General features: G+C 40.0%; 1 protein-coding gene across 15 annotated transcripts in view; it reads left to right on the forward strand.

The window, feature by feature from the left end:
* Window positions 1-14,498, forward strand: part of CELF1 (CUGBP Elav-like family member 1) — a 58,783-nt gene extending 44,285 nt beyond the window's left edge. For 8 of the 15 annotated variants that reach the window (XM_059849337.1, XM_059849327.1, XM_059849331.1 and 5 more), the window contains 5 exons: window positions 2,522-2,635; window positions 2,822-3,007; window positions 3,874-4,017; window positions 5,660-5,828; window positions 11,519-14,498. In XM_059849337.1, the coding sequence (XP_059705320.1) occupies window positions 2,522-2,635; window positions 2,822-3,007; window positions 3,874-4,017; window positions 5,660-5,787 (572 nt within the window). In that variant the 3' untranslated portion in view covers window positions 5,788-5,828; window positions 11,519-14,498. Of the gene's footprint in view, window positions 1-2,521; window positions 2,636-2,821; window positions 3,008-3,873; window positions 4,018-5,659 lie in introns of all 15 variants that reach the window. The other 7 variants (XM_059849328.1, XM_059849332.1, XM_059849326.1 and 4 more) reach the window with 2 other exon arrangements.
* Window positions 14,499-18,447: the final 3,949 nt, after the last annotated feature.

The following is an 18,447-nucleotide window of genomic DNA, read 5'->3' on the forward strand; positions in this document are numbered from 1 at the left end:
AACCCAGAAGAACAGAAATTATGACTAGAGTAGTGGAACTCCTTTACTATTAGGAATACTCTGAAAAATAGAAGACTGACGTGTGCGAAGGATATGATTGCAGCCTACAAATACATTAGTGTGTGATGAAGATGAATAAGGAAAAAACAGACATTAGATATTTCAAGAGCAGAATTGCAGGATATCAGGTCAAGTTGTCACCTGATCATTTAAAACTAAAAACCAGATTTTTCTTAGCATAGTGCATGATTAAACTGCAGAAGTTGTGCCTTAGAAATTTGGTTTTCACATTGCACTGAAATTAATGAATGAAAATTGTAACTTTATTACAAAGACATTGCCTTTGGCTGAAAAAATCCTAGATTCACAGATGGCTCTGTTGGTATATAGGCTATACACATGAAGCATTCCTTTGTAATTGGCCTGTATTTCTGCTCTACCATTACTTTTCTGCCTTTTGTCATCATCAGAAATGGGATGCTGTCTTCAATTCCTATGTACACAAGATAAACAAAATACAGACAAGTCTTTGGTTTTCTTGGCATTTTCAGTACTAAAGCATTTCTTGTTTTGTCTGAAGAAATTTCTGATAAAGGCAGCTAAACTAAAATAACTGTGTGATCAGCTTTTTGTAGTGGTTTAACTTAATTTATTTGAAATCACAGCCTTTTAAAGTAGGGAAGATATCCATTTTCCCTCTCACTTTGTTCTCTAGCCTTTCTTTTCCCTAGCTGCTGCTATTTTATTTGGGATAGGTTTGAAAGGGTTTTTAAAATGGTGTTCTCATCTGTCAAATATAGCATCTTTTTGAATTATAAAGATCAGCAATGAAATGTTGCAGAAACAAGTGATATTCTAAAATCAAGGTAACTGTATGATTTCTGAACTCTGGCTTTTATTCAGCCAGCTGTGCTAATTTTTCTACCAGCTTGAGGGTTTTACTGTAACTTGTTCCCTGTGTTTTCCCAACATTTAATATGCTGCTGATAGTAAGACAGGAAGTGTCTCCTTTCATCAGAGTAAGCATCTTAAAATAGTTTGGGACATTGTCTTTCAGTTTTTGATTTATTAGGACAGTTTGTCTTAACATGTACAGGAGTAGGTTTGTCATTCTATCTGTTATTACAAAAAGTGATATGAAGTGCAGCTCTCAGGTTCTCATGCAGCCTTGGTTAGGTACAGCTACTTTAGTTAGGGGGTTGTTAGGCTTTATTGCATTTGAATTGTTCCAATATCCCACCCCAGCAGAGACTTTGTGCTACAAACATGAAATGGTAAATATGTAGTGTGTGTGAAACTGCTTGAAAGATGCTAACAGGTCTTTTAAAAGTTTCAATGGATGTGTGCCACATAATTGAGAATCACAAAAACATGAGGAAAACTGAAAATGCCTCACATTCAGTTCTTCTCTTACCTTCTTGGTCAAACTGATAAATTCCTCTTGCAAGCAGATTACAAGATGCCTCTACAGCATCAGTCTTCAATTAATCTTTTTGGCCATCTTTTAATTTTTAGCAGCCATAAATATTTTCTAGTGCATCTTGTGCAGGAAATATAAACATCTTGGTTAATAGCAATACACATAGCTTTTCTTCTGCACTACTATACAAACCTGTTAGAAAAACCACTGCTATACAATCATAAAAATTCTATGCATTTCTTATTTTATCATGTCCATAAATCTTTATAGCTGACCTCAATATGAACTTCTTTTTCTTTTGATATACCAGCTTTTTTTTTCTTATGATTTTGATGTTGACTACTGTAGAACTAACTCTACCTGGTGTAGAATTTGGTGAGCCATGTAAGCTGGTACTGTCCTAGGTACTATATTGGTAGACTTCTCTAACTGAGTCAATGTAGTTGAAGATGTTACTGGAATAGAGGACAGACTATTTTTGGATGTACATTTCAAGACTTCTCTCAGTCCTAGCCCCAGCTGCAGCAGCAGGATTTTTAATAGAAAATTATTAAATGTGTCAAAATAATCTGAGCATGTAGTGTTCCTGTTCTGGCAGTATGGGAAAATTGTATGTTCAGCTTTCTTTAATGTGCCTAGTACCTGTGTTGCAGGTCTTTTTCACTTTGAGTGATGTTTCAAGGATATATGTTAATACATAGCAACTGACTCTTATTTTAGGCAGCAGGAAACATGGCATCACTGCTGGTTACCTTATGTTGAGATACAGAGCCAACATTTGTATAATGTCTCAATCATACATGTCTTACACCCACTGACATTATTATTGCTACAAAGAGTAGATGTTATGATGAAGTAGAAATTTTTAAAAATGTATAAGGATGGGCTTAGAACATAATGTCTGTGTTCTTATATAAGAACATATAAGCAGTATGATCAATCAAGTTGTGTGGGTTTGGGTTTTTTTTTTTTGACATAAAGTATCCTGTGTTGCCTGGATCTGTTCCTTTCTAGTTTTTTCTGCTGGAATAACTTAATGAAGAAGTTGAATCATCAGGACTAAAAAATATTAGTTGAAGTTTAATTGTTTTATTTTAATAGCAGGTTCCTCACCAAGTTCCAGTAGCAGCTCCTCTGTTAATCCAATGGCTTCTCTTGGAGCTTTGCAGACACTGGCAGGTGCTACAGCAGGCCTCAACGTCAGCTCTTTAGCAGGTAAGTTATGTGTAGTGCTGCCTTGGGGGAATAGCTGATTCTCATTCCTCAGCCTGTGATGGGTCTCTGGGGTGATTTTTTTTTTTTTACTCCCTGCTTTCTGTAATTGTGCAGAGCATTTGAAAGGTTATTGATCTGACTCAGTGGAAGCACTCAGTCCTTTTTATTTTCCTCTTTCTTATACAGGAATGGCAGCCTTAAATGGAGGACTTGGCAGTGGTGGTCTCTCAAATGGGACAGGTAGCACAATGGAAGCCCTCACACAGGCTTATTCTGGAATCCAGCAATATGCTGCTGCTGCACTGCCCACACTCTATAACCAGAGTCTCTTAACACAGCAGAGTATTGGTGCAGCAGGAAGTCAAAAAGAAGGTAGGCAGAAAGTTGTAGAAACTACTTGAGACAGGTTTTAAAAAGGGCAAGCTTAGCCCTTGCATCTACTTTACCTGCAGATTTTTTATTTGGTGTCATATTTTAGAATCCAGGAGTTACTGAAGATAAAAAAGGTCTGTGGGATCTTTCTACTAAGGGCTGCCCAAAGTAGTTTTTATACAGGATGTTTCTCACGGGGTTTGTCTAGTCTTAAGTGCTTCCTTAATTGCACTCCTGCATGTTCTCAGAGGGAAGGAGAATATGAGTCCACAGCCTGACAGATCCCACAGATCCCTTCAGAGAAGCAGATGTGGTTTTGTTAATGCTGTTTTCTGGGTCCTTCACCTCTTCCAACAGCTACTTATGCCAGTCTTTTCACTCTACAGATTCAGGTTAAATTTAGTATGTAATGTAAAGTAATGTAGGATTAGGTTTCCAGCAAAATGTTGCATGTTTAGAAGAGAATCTGTCAGATTACAAGCAATGTGATTATTTGTATTTTGTTTGGAAGTTTACTTAGTTGCTTTGAGACCACAATTTTTGCATAGCCATTTTTTGTTCAGTCAACATCTAGCATTCAAACTTACTGTTCAGCTGGCATTGCAGCAAATATCTGTGAACCGGTTTTGGCACAATGTGTAAAGTACAAACAAAAGTGGTCAGAAAGAGCTAGAATTATTTGAGTGATCAATCCCAGCAAAGGGTCATGCTCATTTGTTCTGGAATCAAGTGCTCTGCAGTACTGTAAACAGTAGTTTCATTGTTTTATCGAGAAAATTTGTCTTGACTGGCTCTTCCACCTTTATTTGTGCAGTGGGTATGTGGTATCCGTGCTCTTTCTGAATTTATTTTCCTATTCTTTGAAGGTCCAGAGGGAGCCAATCTGTTTATCTACCATCTTCCCCAGGAGTTTGGGGATCAGGATCTGCTGCAGATGTTTATGCCATTTGGAAATGTCGTCTCTGCCAAGGTTTTCATTGATAAGCAGACCAATCTAAGCAAGTGTTTTGGTATGTTGGATCTACAGCTTCCTTCAAGGGGAAGCAGTGGGGCAGACTTTGAGCTCTTCTCTCTGGTGACCAATGACAGGACCTGAGATAAAGGCCTGAATCTGAGTCAGGGGAGGTTTAGGCTGGATATTAGAAAATGGTTTTTCACCCAGAGGGTGCATGGGCATTGGAAGAGGCTCCCCAGGGAAGTGGTCACAGCACCAGACTGACAGAGGTCAAGAAGTGTTTGGAAAGTGCTCTCAGATGAGCAGTGTGATTCTCAGGGTGTCCTGTGCAGGGACTTCAGTGATCTTTATGGATCCATTCCAACTCAGTATATTTTGTCATTCTAATAAATCATTATCTGTAAAAAGGTGGCTTTTATAGTAATCTCTTTTTCAGTATATTGTCTAGTCTAACTATTAAGTAGGGAATCTCTATATATTCCTAATAAATAAATAAACCAAATGCTTCCAGCAATAAACTGTATTTTCCTGATTTTCAATGTGACTTTTTGCTTTTCACAATTTCTTTCTATTGTGCCCTATTGTAGTGTTCTGGCCCTAGATATTTCTCACTGAGATCAGCTCAGTTGGTTAGAGCACTGTGCTAATAATACCAAGGTTGTGGATTCAAACCCCTTTTGGGCCATTCACTTAGGATTTAGATTCCTTGATCCTTTTGGATCCCTTCTAACTCAGAATGATATGTGATTATTATTTGTGCTTGCAGACTCTAATCCTGAGATAGTTCTTCCTCTTGCCTCTTTGTATTTTTTCAATAATTTGTATAAATTACTTAGTACATTATTATTATGAATTATTTCTATTAATATCTTTATAAATAACTATTGTGTGTACCATATTGCATTTTTGTGGTGCCATAACCTCTCATGACTATTTTGATAGATGGAGATTTCTTGCGATGGAATAAGAGAGGTGCACCTTTATCTATGGTTTTGATAGCTTTGTGTCTACATAAAATCCTGAATTTTTTCCTATTTGAGCCAAAAGATGTGGACAATCTGATACTTTGTGTGAGCACAGAAATATGCTGATCATTCAGTTATAATACTTATATATGGACACATAGCCATTGACTGGAGTGGGAGTTATTCTCACTCCAGACATTGAGTGGAGTTATTTAAAATAGGCTCCTTCAAAACACTGGAGAAGTTTATTTTCAGGATAATCTTTTCCAGGAATGATATGCAACCTCCCATCTGAGAGCAATCTAAACACAATAGTGGTACCAGTGCTACCCTTCCTTGGCAGCTATTTCACCCCAAACAAATCTGCTCCCATAATGTCATGAGGGTGATTTCCATCTTGTATCTTTAATGAGCTTTTGCATCTGGATGAACATTTTCCAGGTTTGGTTTTCTCCCAGGTATGAGTTCTTATAAACAGCAGTACTTATTTTGTTGATTGACTAAAAAAAGTTAATTTCCTGAGCTGTGTGTATCTTCTGGCCAAAGTTCCATTTGTCAGAAAGCAATGAGAGCCTTTAGAAGCTATTATGAGGAGTCTGAAACAGTTGTGAGCTTCTGAAAATGGCACTTCATGCAAACCTCTGTGACCTTGTGAGTGCCTGCGTTTCCAGTTGTGAGTAGCCGTTATGGGCAGCTCTGGCATGGGGTAATTGTGTGTTTTCCTCTCCTCAGGTTTTGTAAGTTACGACAATCCTGTCTCTGCGCAGGCTGCCATTCAGTCAATGAACGGCTTCCAGATCGGCATGAAGCGGCTGAAAGTACAGCTCAAGCGCTCCAAGAACGACAGCAAGCCATACTGAGCACCCCTCCCCTCCGGGACTGGAGTGAGAAGGATCTTCTGGTAAGTTGGAGAGGAGCGCACTTAGTGATTCGAAGCCCTAAGGCTGTGTTTTTACAGTCCTGGAAGCTGATCCATGCCTTCTATCTGGCACATCTTCCCTTGAAGACTCTGCTGCAGCCTCTGCTGAGAATCCCGCTTCGGATGGAGGACAAGTTTGTGCTTTTGTTTCCAGTGTTTTACTTTGGAGTTTAGGTGCCATATCGCTGAGGTTTTTTTGTTTAGTTTTGTTTTTTTTTTCCCTCCCTTATTTGAAGTTTGCTGTGTTTGTAATGAGTGTGTGTTGAGAAGGACCAATGCCAGCTCCTTGGGGGTGGGGAGAGAAGGTTAAAGGGAGCAGCAGAAACTGACACCACACTGCCTTGGGGTAGAGAGGAGCAGGGAAAGCAGAAATAACACAGAACAGCTGATGAAAACAAAGATGGGCAAGGAGAACAGAGTCCTGGGTGAGAAAGAACCAACTCTATGTGGCCTTTGTCATGCCCCATCCGCTCTTTGGAATTTCCTTAGCTGTACGCCACGGTGGGCATTTATTAAATCATCTCTAAAGCAGGAGACGGGCTAAATGGTTGAACACATTAACAAGCCAAAGGAAAACTGCAGTGATTTTTTTATTTTCTTTGCTGTATATAAACTAGGTTTTATATAGCAGTGTGAATGTACACAGCACTTTATAAAACTATTAGATAATGTCTCTGCCCAGAAAATTTCACTCTCTGTCTACAGTGGAATATTAATGAGATGCAGTGAATTTCTCCATGTATAAGAAAACTTAACCTATGTACTTCATCTAGGTTTTGTGGAAAGGTAGAGGCAGCTTAGTCTGGATGAATACATCTAGGTCTGAAAACAATAAACTTTAGATCCCTGATAACCTGCAGAAATTTTTGACAATTTTTCTTCTTAACACATCACATTGCCCATTTCTGTGGAATAATGTCCTTTTTTTGCAGAGATTGCTATGAATTCCTTTTCATAAGCATAATGTAAGTGCTGATTGTTTATTGAAATGATAACTTCCTGTTTTGTTGGGGTTTTTTGTTGGTTTTTTTAATGAACAAAATTCATGCAGTGACTTGGTCTAGTAATAAGGTGTATCTCTCTGCTGCAGTTTTCCTTTAAGGTGGTGTGTACCAGTGCAAAACAGGCTAAACCAGGAGCTGCAGAACCAGAGTATTGAGCCATTCAGTCTTTTTCTGCCTTTTGGTACAAGCTGTTATCTTTTATATTGAAGGAAAATGGAACGCACCCCTTCACTGAACACACGCTTTTTCTGCACCGCACCAGTGAAATTGCTAGTGCATTGCTAAGGGCCTTTGGTATTCACTGGGTTTAGGGGGCTCAAAGGACTTTTGACACTCTGGCCTGAGCTGTTTCAAGAAATCTGTGTAGAGTTCCATTTTATAACCACCAAAATCCACCTCTGTCACAAGAGGAAGTTTACAATTTCTGTGTCTTTAACAGAAGTTCGATTTACCTCATAATATTTCTTTTTCCTTGTTTTCTTTGTATTCCTGAGTTGTAAGGCTGTTTCCCAGGGCTCCAGCTAACACTGCAGTCTGGGAGCCAGCTGCTAAACGATGTGTGGAGGTCAGACCTAGGGTCAGGATTTCGTGTTCTGCTCCACCAGGAGGAGCACTAAACCCATCAAACCTGAGATCTCGGTTCCAAATCCCCACTTGTGTGCTGTGATCTGTTGGGAATCTTGGGCATTTCCAGGGACTGGGCCCCCTGGGATCTCAAACCTCCAAATTTCAAGGCCTGATATGTAACATCCAAGGGGAGCCCTTTCCAGTTCTTAGACTGAAAATCAAACAGTTGATGTCAGTCTGTCCATATTGATGGCAGACAGATAAATCTGTCAGTATTATTTAAATAATTTTGTGGTGGCAAAGTTTCAAAGGCCAGATTGCCAAATTTCCCAGTTATGCTGGCATGTGGTACCCTTCTATGTTAATTATTTGAATCTCTCTAGAAACGTAAACATACACTGAAGTGAACCATGTACACTTGAATTCTGCACCATAGGAAAGATGTGTCCTGGTTTTCTGAGAAAAGAGTGTTGGAGTGTGAAGGCCTCCAGGGTGATGATGGGATTTTTTTTTATATATATATATATATATATAAATTATATACTTTTCAAAAAAAGGAAAAAAAAAACATAAAAAAACATAGTTGGGAGCATCTGCTCCAAGTGCAACCTGCTGTAACCAAGAATGTTGTTTCTATTTTTATAGAAGTTTTATACCGCTCCAGGGTGGAGAATATTTATTACCTAAATTATTTCACTGGAAAAAAAAGGCCAGGGTTTTGTAGAATCCTGAATGTGATTGTTTTACACACATAATGATGTGCATGATTGAAACTACTGATTTTCAGTGGCCTGTTTGCAGCCCAACAACTGCTAAACGAGGAAGATGAATGCTGTGAACCAGTGGAGGAGAGCACTGTGCTCTGGGGTCTCTACAGTCACTCTTACCTTCTTTGCATCCTACCCCACTGTACCATCCAAGACCTTTGTCCTGTTTTTCTTTTAACCTGATGCTCTGGCCTATTTACTAGTCATTTCAGTTGCCCAAAATTAGATATTTTAGCTTCTTCATCCCATACTGCGTCCTTAATACTGTAACTTACAGATCAAGCTTGGCATTGTTGCAGATAGGTGTGACTCCTATTAATTTTAGGAGATTCACCAGTTTACACTGTGGCTTAGTTTGATCAGTGACTCTTCCCAGACATAATCACCTTAAGACACCTAACTTGGGCTAGCTCTTGTGCCTTACTGGCGTAACTATAAGTATTGCCAAAAAGAAAAAGAAAATAAATCTATGCAGGTTAAATTTTAAAAGATGTAATCCTCAGATGGTTTGAATCAATGCAGTTCAGCTCTCTGAATGCAGTAGAGCTGCATCCGTTTTCACCAGCTGAAGATGTTGCCCTTTTTGTGTATTTGTTTCAGATTTCCCTTTCTTGGTGTATCAATGTGTATGTTGCCAAAGTTAATAAATGTATCAAGTTTGTGACTTGGGCAGATTTTTTTTTCTCATAACAAAACTGATCAGTAAAAGTCAACATTTCTCCGTCTGTTTGGTGGCTGCTGCTGATTGTGAGGATTTAGGCTGCTCTTACCTTTCAGTCTTAGGCCAGTTAGTTCTTCCTCACTTATTAGCAGGAAAGTCTGGGATTCTGGGGACTTGGGGCTTTTAAATTTTTAGTGTCAGATCATGCTCTCATTCAGTGTCAAATGCTCTATTTCCTGGATAGTAAGATAAGAGCTGGGGGAGTTCAGATAAACTCCAGAAGGTTTGCTGATGCAGCCACATGGGCAAAGAGTACTATATGCTTAAAACCAAAGAACCTGATTTTCTACAAGAAAACCTAAAAGAACTGATAAAATAGAATTCCTTATTACATGTGTCACCAGGAAATACTTAAAATATTCTTAGTTTATGAGGTGGAAATGGTCTACTTCATAGATTTATTCTTTTTCTCAGGAGATATTTGATTTACTGATGTAACAAGTTGAAAAAATTGTGAACTTAGTCTGATACTGCTCAGTGTCAATACTATAGTAAATGAAATCATCGTTTCTTTAGTCCCCTAGATAATCACCAGTCCAAAATAGGATAGCTCTTTGTAGTTTAGTTTTTTTATAATACAAAGCTGGCATTATTAAAAACTTCCAGCTCAGAAGAATCTCACTGGCAAATGCATCTATCAGGAAAAAGCTTTTCACCTGAATACTGAAAGTCACATATTATGATACTTCTATCATGCAAGCTGAATCTAACTGAATTGGTAATGGCTGTGGATTAGGGAAGAGCAAAAAAGCAGAATGAGTTTGTTCCTATTTTATTTGGAAATACCTAAAACCAACTTGGATAAAGGAAATTGCAAATGAAGGGTGCAACTATGAACAGGTAAAATGCTTTGAAAGCTTCTTGTTGCAGACATTTAAACCTAAAGATGATTGATATCCCTAGCAGACCTGCCACAAAATATAAAACACAGAAGGCAGAATTATTATTTTGAGAATAAAACAAGGACAAACTGGAATAACTTTCTCCAAGTCATTAAGACATTGACCAGCATCTCATGGTTCTGTTTTTATAGGCCAGTCTTTCCATTGGGCTTAGATAAAACTCAGTCTTTGCCCTCAACATAGCTGAGAGAAATATTTGAAGAATCCTTATCAAGAAAATCCCCAGACAAATCACACAGTTTATCAGTGGTGCATGCTAAGATGTCACTTGATTTCATGCTTCTTGATGTTTCTCATGCCTCAGTTCATGATGAATTTGCTTTTCTGGTTTAAGAGTGAAATCTGGCACCTATCTGCAAATTATCTACAGTATTTCTTGAAATACAGAAACAAGTGCAAGAGTTGCATTGTACTCTGCTGGAGTTGGTTTAAACTCTGTACTGAAGTCCTTTTCCCTTTATTGGAAAGCATGAAAAGCAAATTAATCTCAGCAGCTCTAATAAGAGGAGTGTTGCTGATTTAGTAGACAATGTGTTTCTTGTTGCAGTGGAATGAGAGTGCGACACTTGCTATTCTCAAATTATGTTAGATAATATGCAAATCTCACCTTGTTCTAGTCTGTAACCAGAAGCTTTGAGATGTGATGAAGATTAAGGCCAAACAGGAGCTAAAGGGGAGTTGGGGGTATGGGGAGGCAGAATAAGAAAACAAACCATATCCTCTCTCTTCTGCCTCCCACTCTCATCCCAAAATGTTCCTTGATACTTGCAGCTCACAACATGAAGGGAGGGAACAGAGGTATTTATGTCACTTAATATAAGAATTATTTTTTATAAACTCTTCAAAAAAATATCAGGAAACACATTTTTTCTGCTCATCAAACTGGCAACAGTGACTGTAGAGCTTCTCAGAGCCCAGAATCTCCTCCTCATGAAGCCAGGGAGCTGAGGGCTGTTACATAAAAGGTTGGGAATGGAAAATCCCTGTGCAGGTCTAATGGTATGACAAGTGCTCAGCTAGGACAAGTCTTAACTTGCAGTCAAGTCTTAAGAAATTCTTCTCTGATGTGTGGGCTTTTTGTCTTGTATAATCTTTTTTTTTTCCCTTTTCCAAATCACCCACCCCCAGTTACATGGGCTCCTAGGGAATGAGAAGAAACTGTAGCTAAAGGAAAGAACGTGGATTTTCTGGGCTACTACTGCCTAAGAATTTCCCATGTTAGAGTGCAAGAAAAGTCTCAAACGTCAAACCACCTGTGAATCCCTTGTGTCCTCTGTCTTGTCTCTCATGGTCTCAGTCTCTGTGGGCAAGTGTTTGCCCTGGAGTCACATTTTTTGGAATCGGTCTCCTGGGGAGGGAGTTTACTCTGTTCTAAACAGAGGTAGTAGACACACTGGGCACGGGGCAAGGTGACTGCATTCTAACCAGTGTGTCACTAGGCTGTGGAATGCTCCACAGACTGGGTGCTGAGAGGGAAATCCAGGCCTCTGCTTCCATTTGGTTTCTGGCAGTTTGATGTTTACTTGGTGTCCTTCATGTACTTTGACTTTTACTTGTCCATCGTTGGCATGTGCTGCCCTTCCCTGTCAACTCCCTTCCCCAGGAGATCTCATTGTACAGTGCCCATTCTTGTTCTCTCTCTCCGTGTTTGGATGTACTGCTCTGTGTAACTCAGTGGGTCTCCCTCTTTCTGGTTTGTTTTTTTTTCTAGATTCCTGCCGTTTGTTCATCGTTGTGCCTAAAGCATGTCGATGTGGCGTTCAAGTACATCGTCCAAATCCTTGTCTCTTCAGCTTCTCTGATGCTTGAACTCTCACCTTTGACCTTGTGTTGACCTTTGATGCTGATGTGTATTTTTATTATGTTTGTTTCTTTTCTTTTTTTTTTCTTTTTTTTTTTTTTGTGCTGCCAAATTGGTTTTGCTAGAAAGACTGCTGAAGGGGAATATTTAAACTTGCATTTGAATATAAAAGAATTTCTATTTTTCTAGACCTTCGTAAGATAACCACTTGATTTTGTGAATCTGATTCTTTGTAATTTGTCTTCAGAGCAGCCTTGCTAGCATACCTTGTGGAGTATTTGTATTTCTGTGAACATACAGCCAATCACTTTCTAGGCTTAGTTTTTTTCAGTGTGCTTAGTTTTAAAAACAGAGTTCAAAGAAAAAGTCAGTTATATGGTGTGACTCAATCTTTCAGGAGACTTCCTAGTCACATTTTGCTGATCTGGTTTCTGTGCTTGAGGAGACAGCATGTGTTTTTATGAGTTCAAACTTGTGACTTGAAGTGGCATCAACAGAAAACACTTGAACTACGTTTTCCTCTGATTGTAGCTACATTTTTGCCCTGACATTTACTGATTTTTTTTAATTATTATTTTTATTTTTTCCCCCGCTTCCCAGTGTGATTATCAGTCTGCAGTGAAAATTTGATCAAAATTGTTGTTGTATTTTGTTAAGCTCTGGCATGCTTGGTTTTTTTTTTGTAACTACAATCTCCTCAGCAAAATGTGATGTTTTTGTTTTAATCTTTCAAACTAAGATAGTGCCCAAAAATGTTGTGCATGTTTCCTGCTGTTTTCTTCACACCCTCGTATATATCACCTTCACCTCTCTGTTTTCTATAGTTTGTGCAAAAACTGAGCAATTTGATAGGTTTCAAAGGTATCCTTTAAATTGGTGGTTTTGGTATGACAAATATCTGATCAGAAGCCACCTGAGGGCATCTACCTGTGCACTTAGACTGTCTGCCTGACAGAGCACCTGGACCTTGCTCCATCTCCAGTGCTGTCAGAAGCTCTGAGGGTGCTTGGTTAAACTGTTCCCCTAGTGGAAGCTTTGGTGGAAGGGGATAGCTGGGAGCAGGAAGGTGGGGGAACTCACAATATTTCTGTTTCCAAAGCTGTCTGAAGCGAGGGCTCATTTCAAACACTGAGCATTTTGCACAACTCAGGGCACATTTCTGTGAAGTCCAGCCCCAGTCTAATACCATCAGTCAGAGTTTGGTGGCAGGATTCTGGAAGGATCCAGGTTAGCTCATGAAATCAAGTGTTTTAAATTTCCCAGAGAAAGCATTTGTAACACTGGTCCTACAACTGCTGGCTCTTTTCCCAAATGACAAGCACAATACAGCAGCCTCTGGAGCTGTTATCTGAACAGGGTACCATCCCCAGCTCTCTTTTCAAGGGCCTTAGCTGGGGAATCTCTGCGGAGATTTTTTTAGTTTTTGTTTTGTTTTTAATTGGGTAATGAGCTGAGCAGTTCTGATGGCTTGCAGGATGAACTAGAACAGGTTACTGCTCTCTGGGTAGCAGGCTTCCCCTGCCCTACGTACCATCTGCACAGGTAGCAACTGGGAAGTAGCTTCTAGATGAAGGCACCTGAAGAGTGTGTGCTGTGATGAAATTTCAGTCAGAAGCAGCAGCAAGCTAGTGTAGGTATCTTAAAAGTTGAAATAATGTGAAATGGAATTCCAGGAGAAGGGGTTTTGCTGAGAAAACAAGTAGAGTTTGATTGGATAGAAATCTTCATTTTGTCCAGTGCTTGGGATAATGTAAAGATGCAAAGATTGTTTTCTATCCTACTTCTGAGTTGGTCGAGGATACTGTATTCTGACTAGGTGTTGACCAGAGTTGTGTAGACAGTCCTTAATCTGCTTACAAAAGAGAGCAATTGGAATATGATACATGTACCTGGGAGTGAATCGTGAGGCTGAATGAAAAAGGGCAGAGACTGGTTTATTTGGGAAGTAGGGTTGGGGGCTGGCTGCTGTTAGTCCCACAGTCTGAATGCACAGGGCTGTGTGCCAGGGGGCACTGATACCCTGCGGTGTGTGGAGGAGCTGCCAGTACGTTTCTGTACGTGTGCGTTTGGTTCCGTAAGGAACCTTGGGGAAACCTGTGGAAAAATATCTGATGAAAACCAAAATGCCAAATGTTGGGTGTTTCTTTCCTTTCTTCTTTCCTTTTCTTCCTTTGGTCGTTTTAATTGTTCTGTGGTGGTTTTAATGGATTTGAGACAGTGGAGCAGCAGCTGCCTTTCTGATTTTTGGCTGCTTTTTGTGAATAATTTAAAAAGAAAATTTACATTTTGGAGACAAACCTGTGGGCTTTTTTATTGGTACAAACATTGTATTTAACACTAGGGGTTTTGTACAGTTTTTTGCCTTTTCTACTAGAAAACAATGTAAAGTGATTCACAATGTGATGAGAAAACAAATTGCCACTATGACCAAATGTAGAGTCTGTTCTGCAGTTAACGGGATTTAATCAACTCGAAGTCGTGGTTCAGTCGTAGAAATGCTTTTCTTTACCTTGTTTGAGCTGTTCCTTTTTTTCTTGTTTTGATTTGCAAAACACAATGTCTTTTTGTGTGAAATTGTGTTGTACTCTGTAGAGAATTACAGATTTTACTTTAATGGTTTAAAAAGCAGAGGAGCGCGTGTTGCTTTTCTGATCTGATCACAGAGTTTGTGTAGTGGATTTAAAAATGAAAAGATTTGTTACAAGTTTGGAACAAGCGAGTATGTGTTAAAGGAATTTTCTTCCTTTTGTGTGTGTGTTTTTTTTCTTTTTGTCCCAAAGGGCAACTTAAAGCTGTTTTAATTGCACAGACACACCGACAACAAGTCATTTTGTATATGCCAAGTGTGGTACCTTCCTTTGTTTATTTGCTATTAAACTGTTTGAGAAGAGTCCTTGTGTGTTGTATTTGTGTCTTAAGCTTGAGGTTCTTTTTGGGGTCCAAGTGTGAGAAGATGAAGAGAAAGACAAGAGAACTGTGAGGCACAAAAATATTCATGGCCCAGTACCACTTGTTCTGGATGTACAATATCACCCTGGACTTTTATTTCTGTGGAAATGAGCTACTTTGAGTAGAAACAGAAAAGGTTTTCTGGTTGATATACGTCCAGTTTGGATCATTTGTCAGTCAAGTCCCCCTTACATTTGGAAAAGCTGAGGATCTTGGATAATGCAAATATGTGCAGCACTTGGGAGAGAGGAGTAGGCATATCCAGCCTCACAGAACTGGTGCCATGCAGCCACTTGCCTGTCCATGCACTTGTGCTTCAGGGTGTTTCAGGGGCTCAATACCTTGGGTAGAGCAGCAGCCCTCAGTTCTGCAGGAGCAGCACCAGTGCGTGGTGCTGTGTGGGGTTAGAGAGGCACAGCTTATGCCACCCTCACAAGCTGCACACTCTCCACCACCTCCTTCCCCTTCCAGGAACACGGCCAAGCTGGCTGAATCTCTCCTGGTTCTGCAGCATCAAGGTACCTGCAGCCCTCGGTGCTCCTCATCCTGGAAACACTACACAGGGAAACTGCAAATGGATTTGGATTACTTACTAGTGATAAGCAAAGGCTACCTCCTTTGCTCTTAGAACTAAGATATCTTTTATGATATCTCATCTCAAATTAATAAAAAGTATTTAGCATAGCCAGAGCATTTAGAAACCTGCCACAAGTTTGACACGAAAATTGCCTCTCTCAGAAGGAAAGTACCACAATGGCCATAATTTTGCTGCATTTCTGAGAGCTCCTAAAATTCCCTGATGTTCCTTCCTTCTGCTGTCTTGCATCTTGGAGGTTTGCAAGTGTTTTTAGGACAGCTACGATTCTCCTCCGTGTCCTTTTCCTGTGTTATCTGGGATACTCTGTTTCACCCCATCACTTCCTACATGATTGTAAATCTGAGAGCACTTGCAAAGCATCAGGATTCAGTGATGCATTCCTTGCCCTGAGCGCACCAATTGCGGCACGAGGCACGGAGCCACCTGTTGCAGACTGTGCTGGGATCCCTGCAGTTAATTTGCAGCTGTTGAGCAGAGAGGCTGGAGGGATTTCAGTTTAGATACAACTTGAGGCCAAGGATGGAGAGAAACAATTGAATCAGAAAAAGGGTTTGTTTAGGCTGAAGGGAAGATTCCAGCTTGTGCAGAAAGTTCACTCACCTTGTCTTACACAATCAAAGCTTTGCCAGCTACATCTTACAGAACTGACACCAGATCTCTCTTGGGTCAGAGGGTTTTTTATTTTTTGCAAGGCTTTTCCTTCAATTTAAAAGGCCACCACCAATCTGTACACAATCAAACTGCACTTGAGAGCCAGTATATTAATCTCTGAAAATAATCAGCATTTTCACATTACATTTATCAGCATTTTTAGGAAATACACAAAGTTGCAGATGAAATCCTGATGCTGAATGTTCTAGGAGAAACCTTTTTCCTCTCACATCCACCTCCACCTTTCCCTATTTGTTTTGACTCCAGTCTTCCTGACTTCACCCACCACATTCTGCTCTCTTCATGCGGCCAGGAGTCACCGGGGGCATTATGGAGAGCAGGGGGGAGGAGGAGAAGCAGGTCAGTGGGGTCACTGAAGAAGTGAGTGCATGATGAGCCACACTGCATGTATGACAGGTAAGATTCCCTAATTTGATGTTGCCAAGCACCATTCAGGCTCATTTATTTGCACTTCCTCAGGAGAAACTGTGAATCATTTAACTGTAGAAGCTGTACCTGAATCTTGAATGAATTACAGCTATCTTGAGCCACAGACAGATGCCATTGCTTTTTTTGAAGTAGCACAGGCAGGCAATGTTGATCTTTCATCCCTCCTTATTTAGGCAGCTGCAGCTGGGCTCAGCGTGGTATGTTCCATATCAGAGCATGTTCCTGGTTTTTTGAAAATGACCTGTTTGAACTTGATGGATTTAGCCCTTACTTTACTAGGGTGTTTTTACCTCAACAGGTGAGTTGCAAATTGATTGCTAAGAAACTAAGCACTGTTTCATAGTGCTCAAAAGCAAGGAGCTAAAGTGAGATTAACAAAATGCAGGGCAGATCATCTTCTGTTAGATGGGTTTTGTCAGGCTGCAAGGCACCTCTTTGTTTTGGCTGTGCTGTGTGGGGAAGGGAGCAGTGCTTTGCTGACATGGTCCAAAAGAATTTCAGGATGAGTTTGTGTTACAGGCAGCTCACTTGTGGGAGGTTAATTTTGCATAGTCTGATCTACCAAGAATGATAAAATTTTTGTTTTCCCCATCCCTGAGTCCTGGCTCCAAGTGACTGCTCCCCTGGCCTCTTAACTTCTCCAAGTCTAGAAATCTGAATGGCTTTATGATTATCAATGCCTTTCATGGGGACTGATCTTCTGCATCTTGTTTTCATCCCACCGCCTACATCTAGAGAGACATAAAAGAATTACTGCAAGGAGGAGAGATTTTTTAATATTCTGAATCAGACTTTTATGCAAGTCCTAAAATCCATAAAGTAGCTAGCTAATAATTTCAACAGTGCTGCTGAAGTGATTTTCACACATTTACCAGCAGTGCCTCACCATTAGTTTACTTCGGCTTCTGTAGATTTTTCCATAGTTTTTACTTCCAGAGTTTGAGACTACATACAGTCTATACTGAGCTATCATCTAGCACATTACACCTCTGAAAAACAACGCTAAGTTAAATAATGCAAATATCATAGTGTATATGACCTCCCAAAAGAGAATCAGTCTTACTGTAGCAAAACTCTTCTACAATTTAAAACATTTTTCTTTTTGAAATATTTTTCTGAGGGAATTTTGGATAAAGAACAGATGTAATCCCTTAAGATCATGAGTGTGATGATGTAAAGCCTCTAGGTAGACTATCGTTCTTTATTTTGTGTCCTGCTTTCCTTAAGATATTACCTCAGGAAGGCTCCCTTGGGTTTTTGTTGACAGACCAGGATAGTCTGAGTGGTACCCTTTGAGGTGATTCTGTAGGTGTTTACCTTTGCTTGGAGACGAATTGCCACCAAATTCACCAAGAATCAGGGAGGCAGCTGGAGACATGACTGGTTTTGCAGGCAGGTCTATTAAAACTTCAAATTGCTTCTCTTTGCCCAGTAAAAGGATCACAAAACTGGTTCCTGGAACTTCTGCTTCTGAAAAACATTCAATATCCCTGTAGCATTCTCCACCTGCCCCCTCCTCCCAGGTTTTATGTATCTTCTTAAGAAGGACTGAATAAATCTCTGGACCACCAAGGCTGTAGCACATTGGTGAGAGTATTAAATGTGACTCCTAGAGGAACCAGTCTGATTTTTTCAACAGAGTGTGGGAGACAAAGCTATCTTTTAATGGGGCTAACACCTCTGCTGCAACCAAAAAGTGCAGATATCTGTTGTTCTGTGTCTTTATTGTTATTCATCATAAAAGATCATCAAGTTCTGGATGCAGAACTTAAGCAGTGCCATTGACAACTTCTGCTGGCAACTTTTGGAGGACTGCCACACTCATCTGATGACAGGGAGCAACATTCAGTCAAGAACAAAGGTTTTCAGCATGGTTAGCTCCTTGTCCCTAAAATTAGGAAGTCAGAGGTGTATTTGCAGCAAATCTGTGACAGAGCTGGCTGACCTGTGTCCATAAAAACAGTCCATGATGCCAACTGAAGTCCTCAAAAGGGAGGCTGATTTCGTACCTAGCAAAGTATCAAGTACATTGTTGCAAGTGTAACACAGCACGTGTGTACACACTGAAGTTGCCTTGTTCACACCTGACTTTTAAGACATATATTTTTCCTAAAGCTATTATTCTACTTGAGTCTGCTTCCTCCCAAGCTAGCTTACCACCAGCAGTGCTTGTCTAAGGGGATGGCCAGAG

This window comes from Haemorhous mexicanus, chromosome 6 (assembly GCF_027477595.1).
Source record: "Haemorhous mexicanus isolate bHaeMex1 chromosome 6, bHaeMex1.pri, whole genome shotgun sequence".
Taxonomy (NCBI): Eukaryota; Metazoa; Chordata; class Aves; order Passeriformes; family Fringillidae; genus Haemorhous; species Haemorhous mexicanus.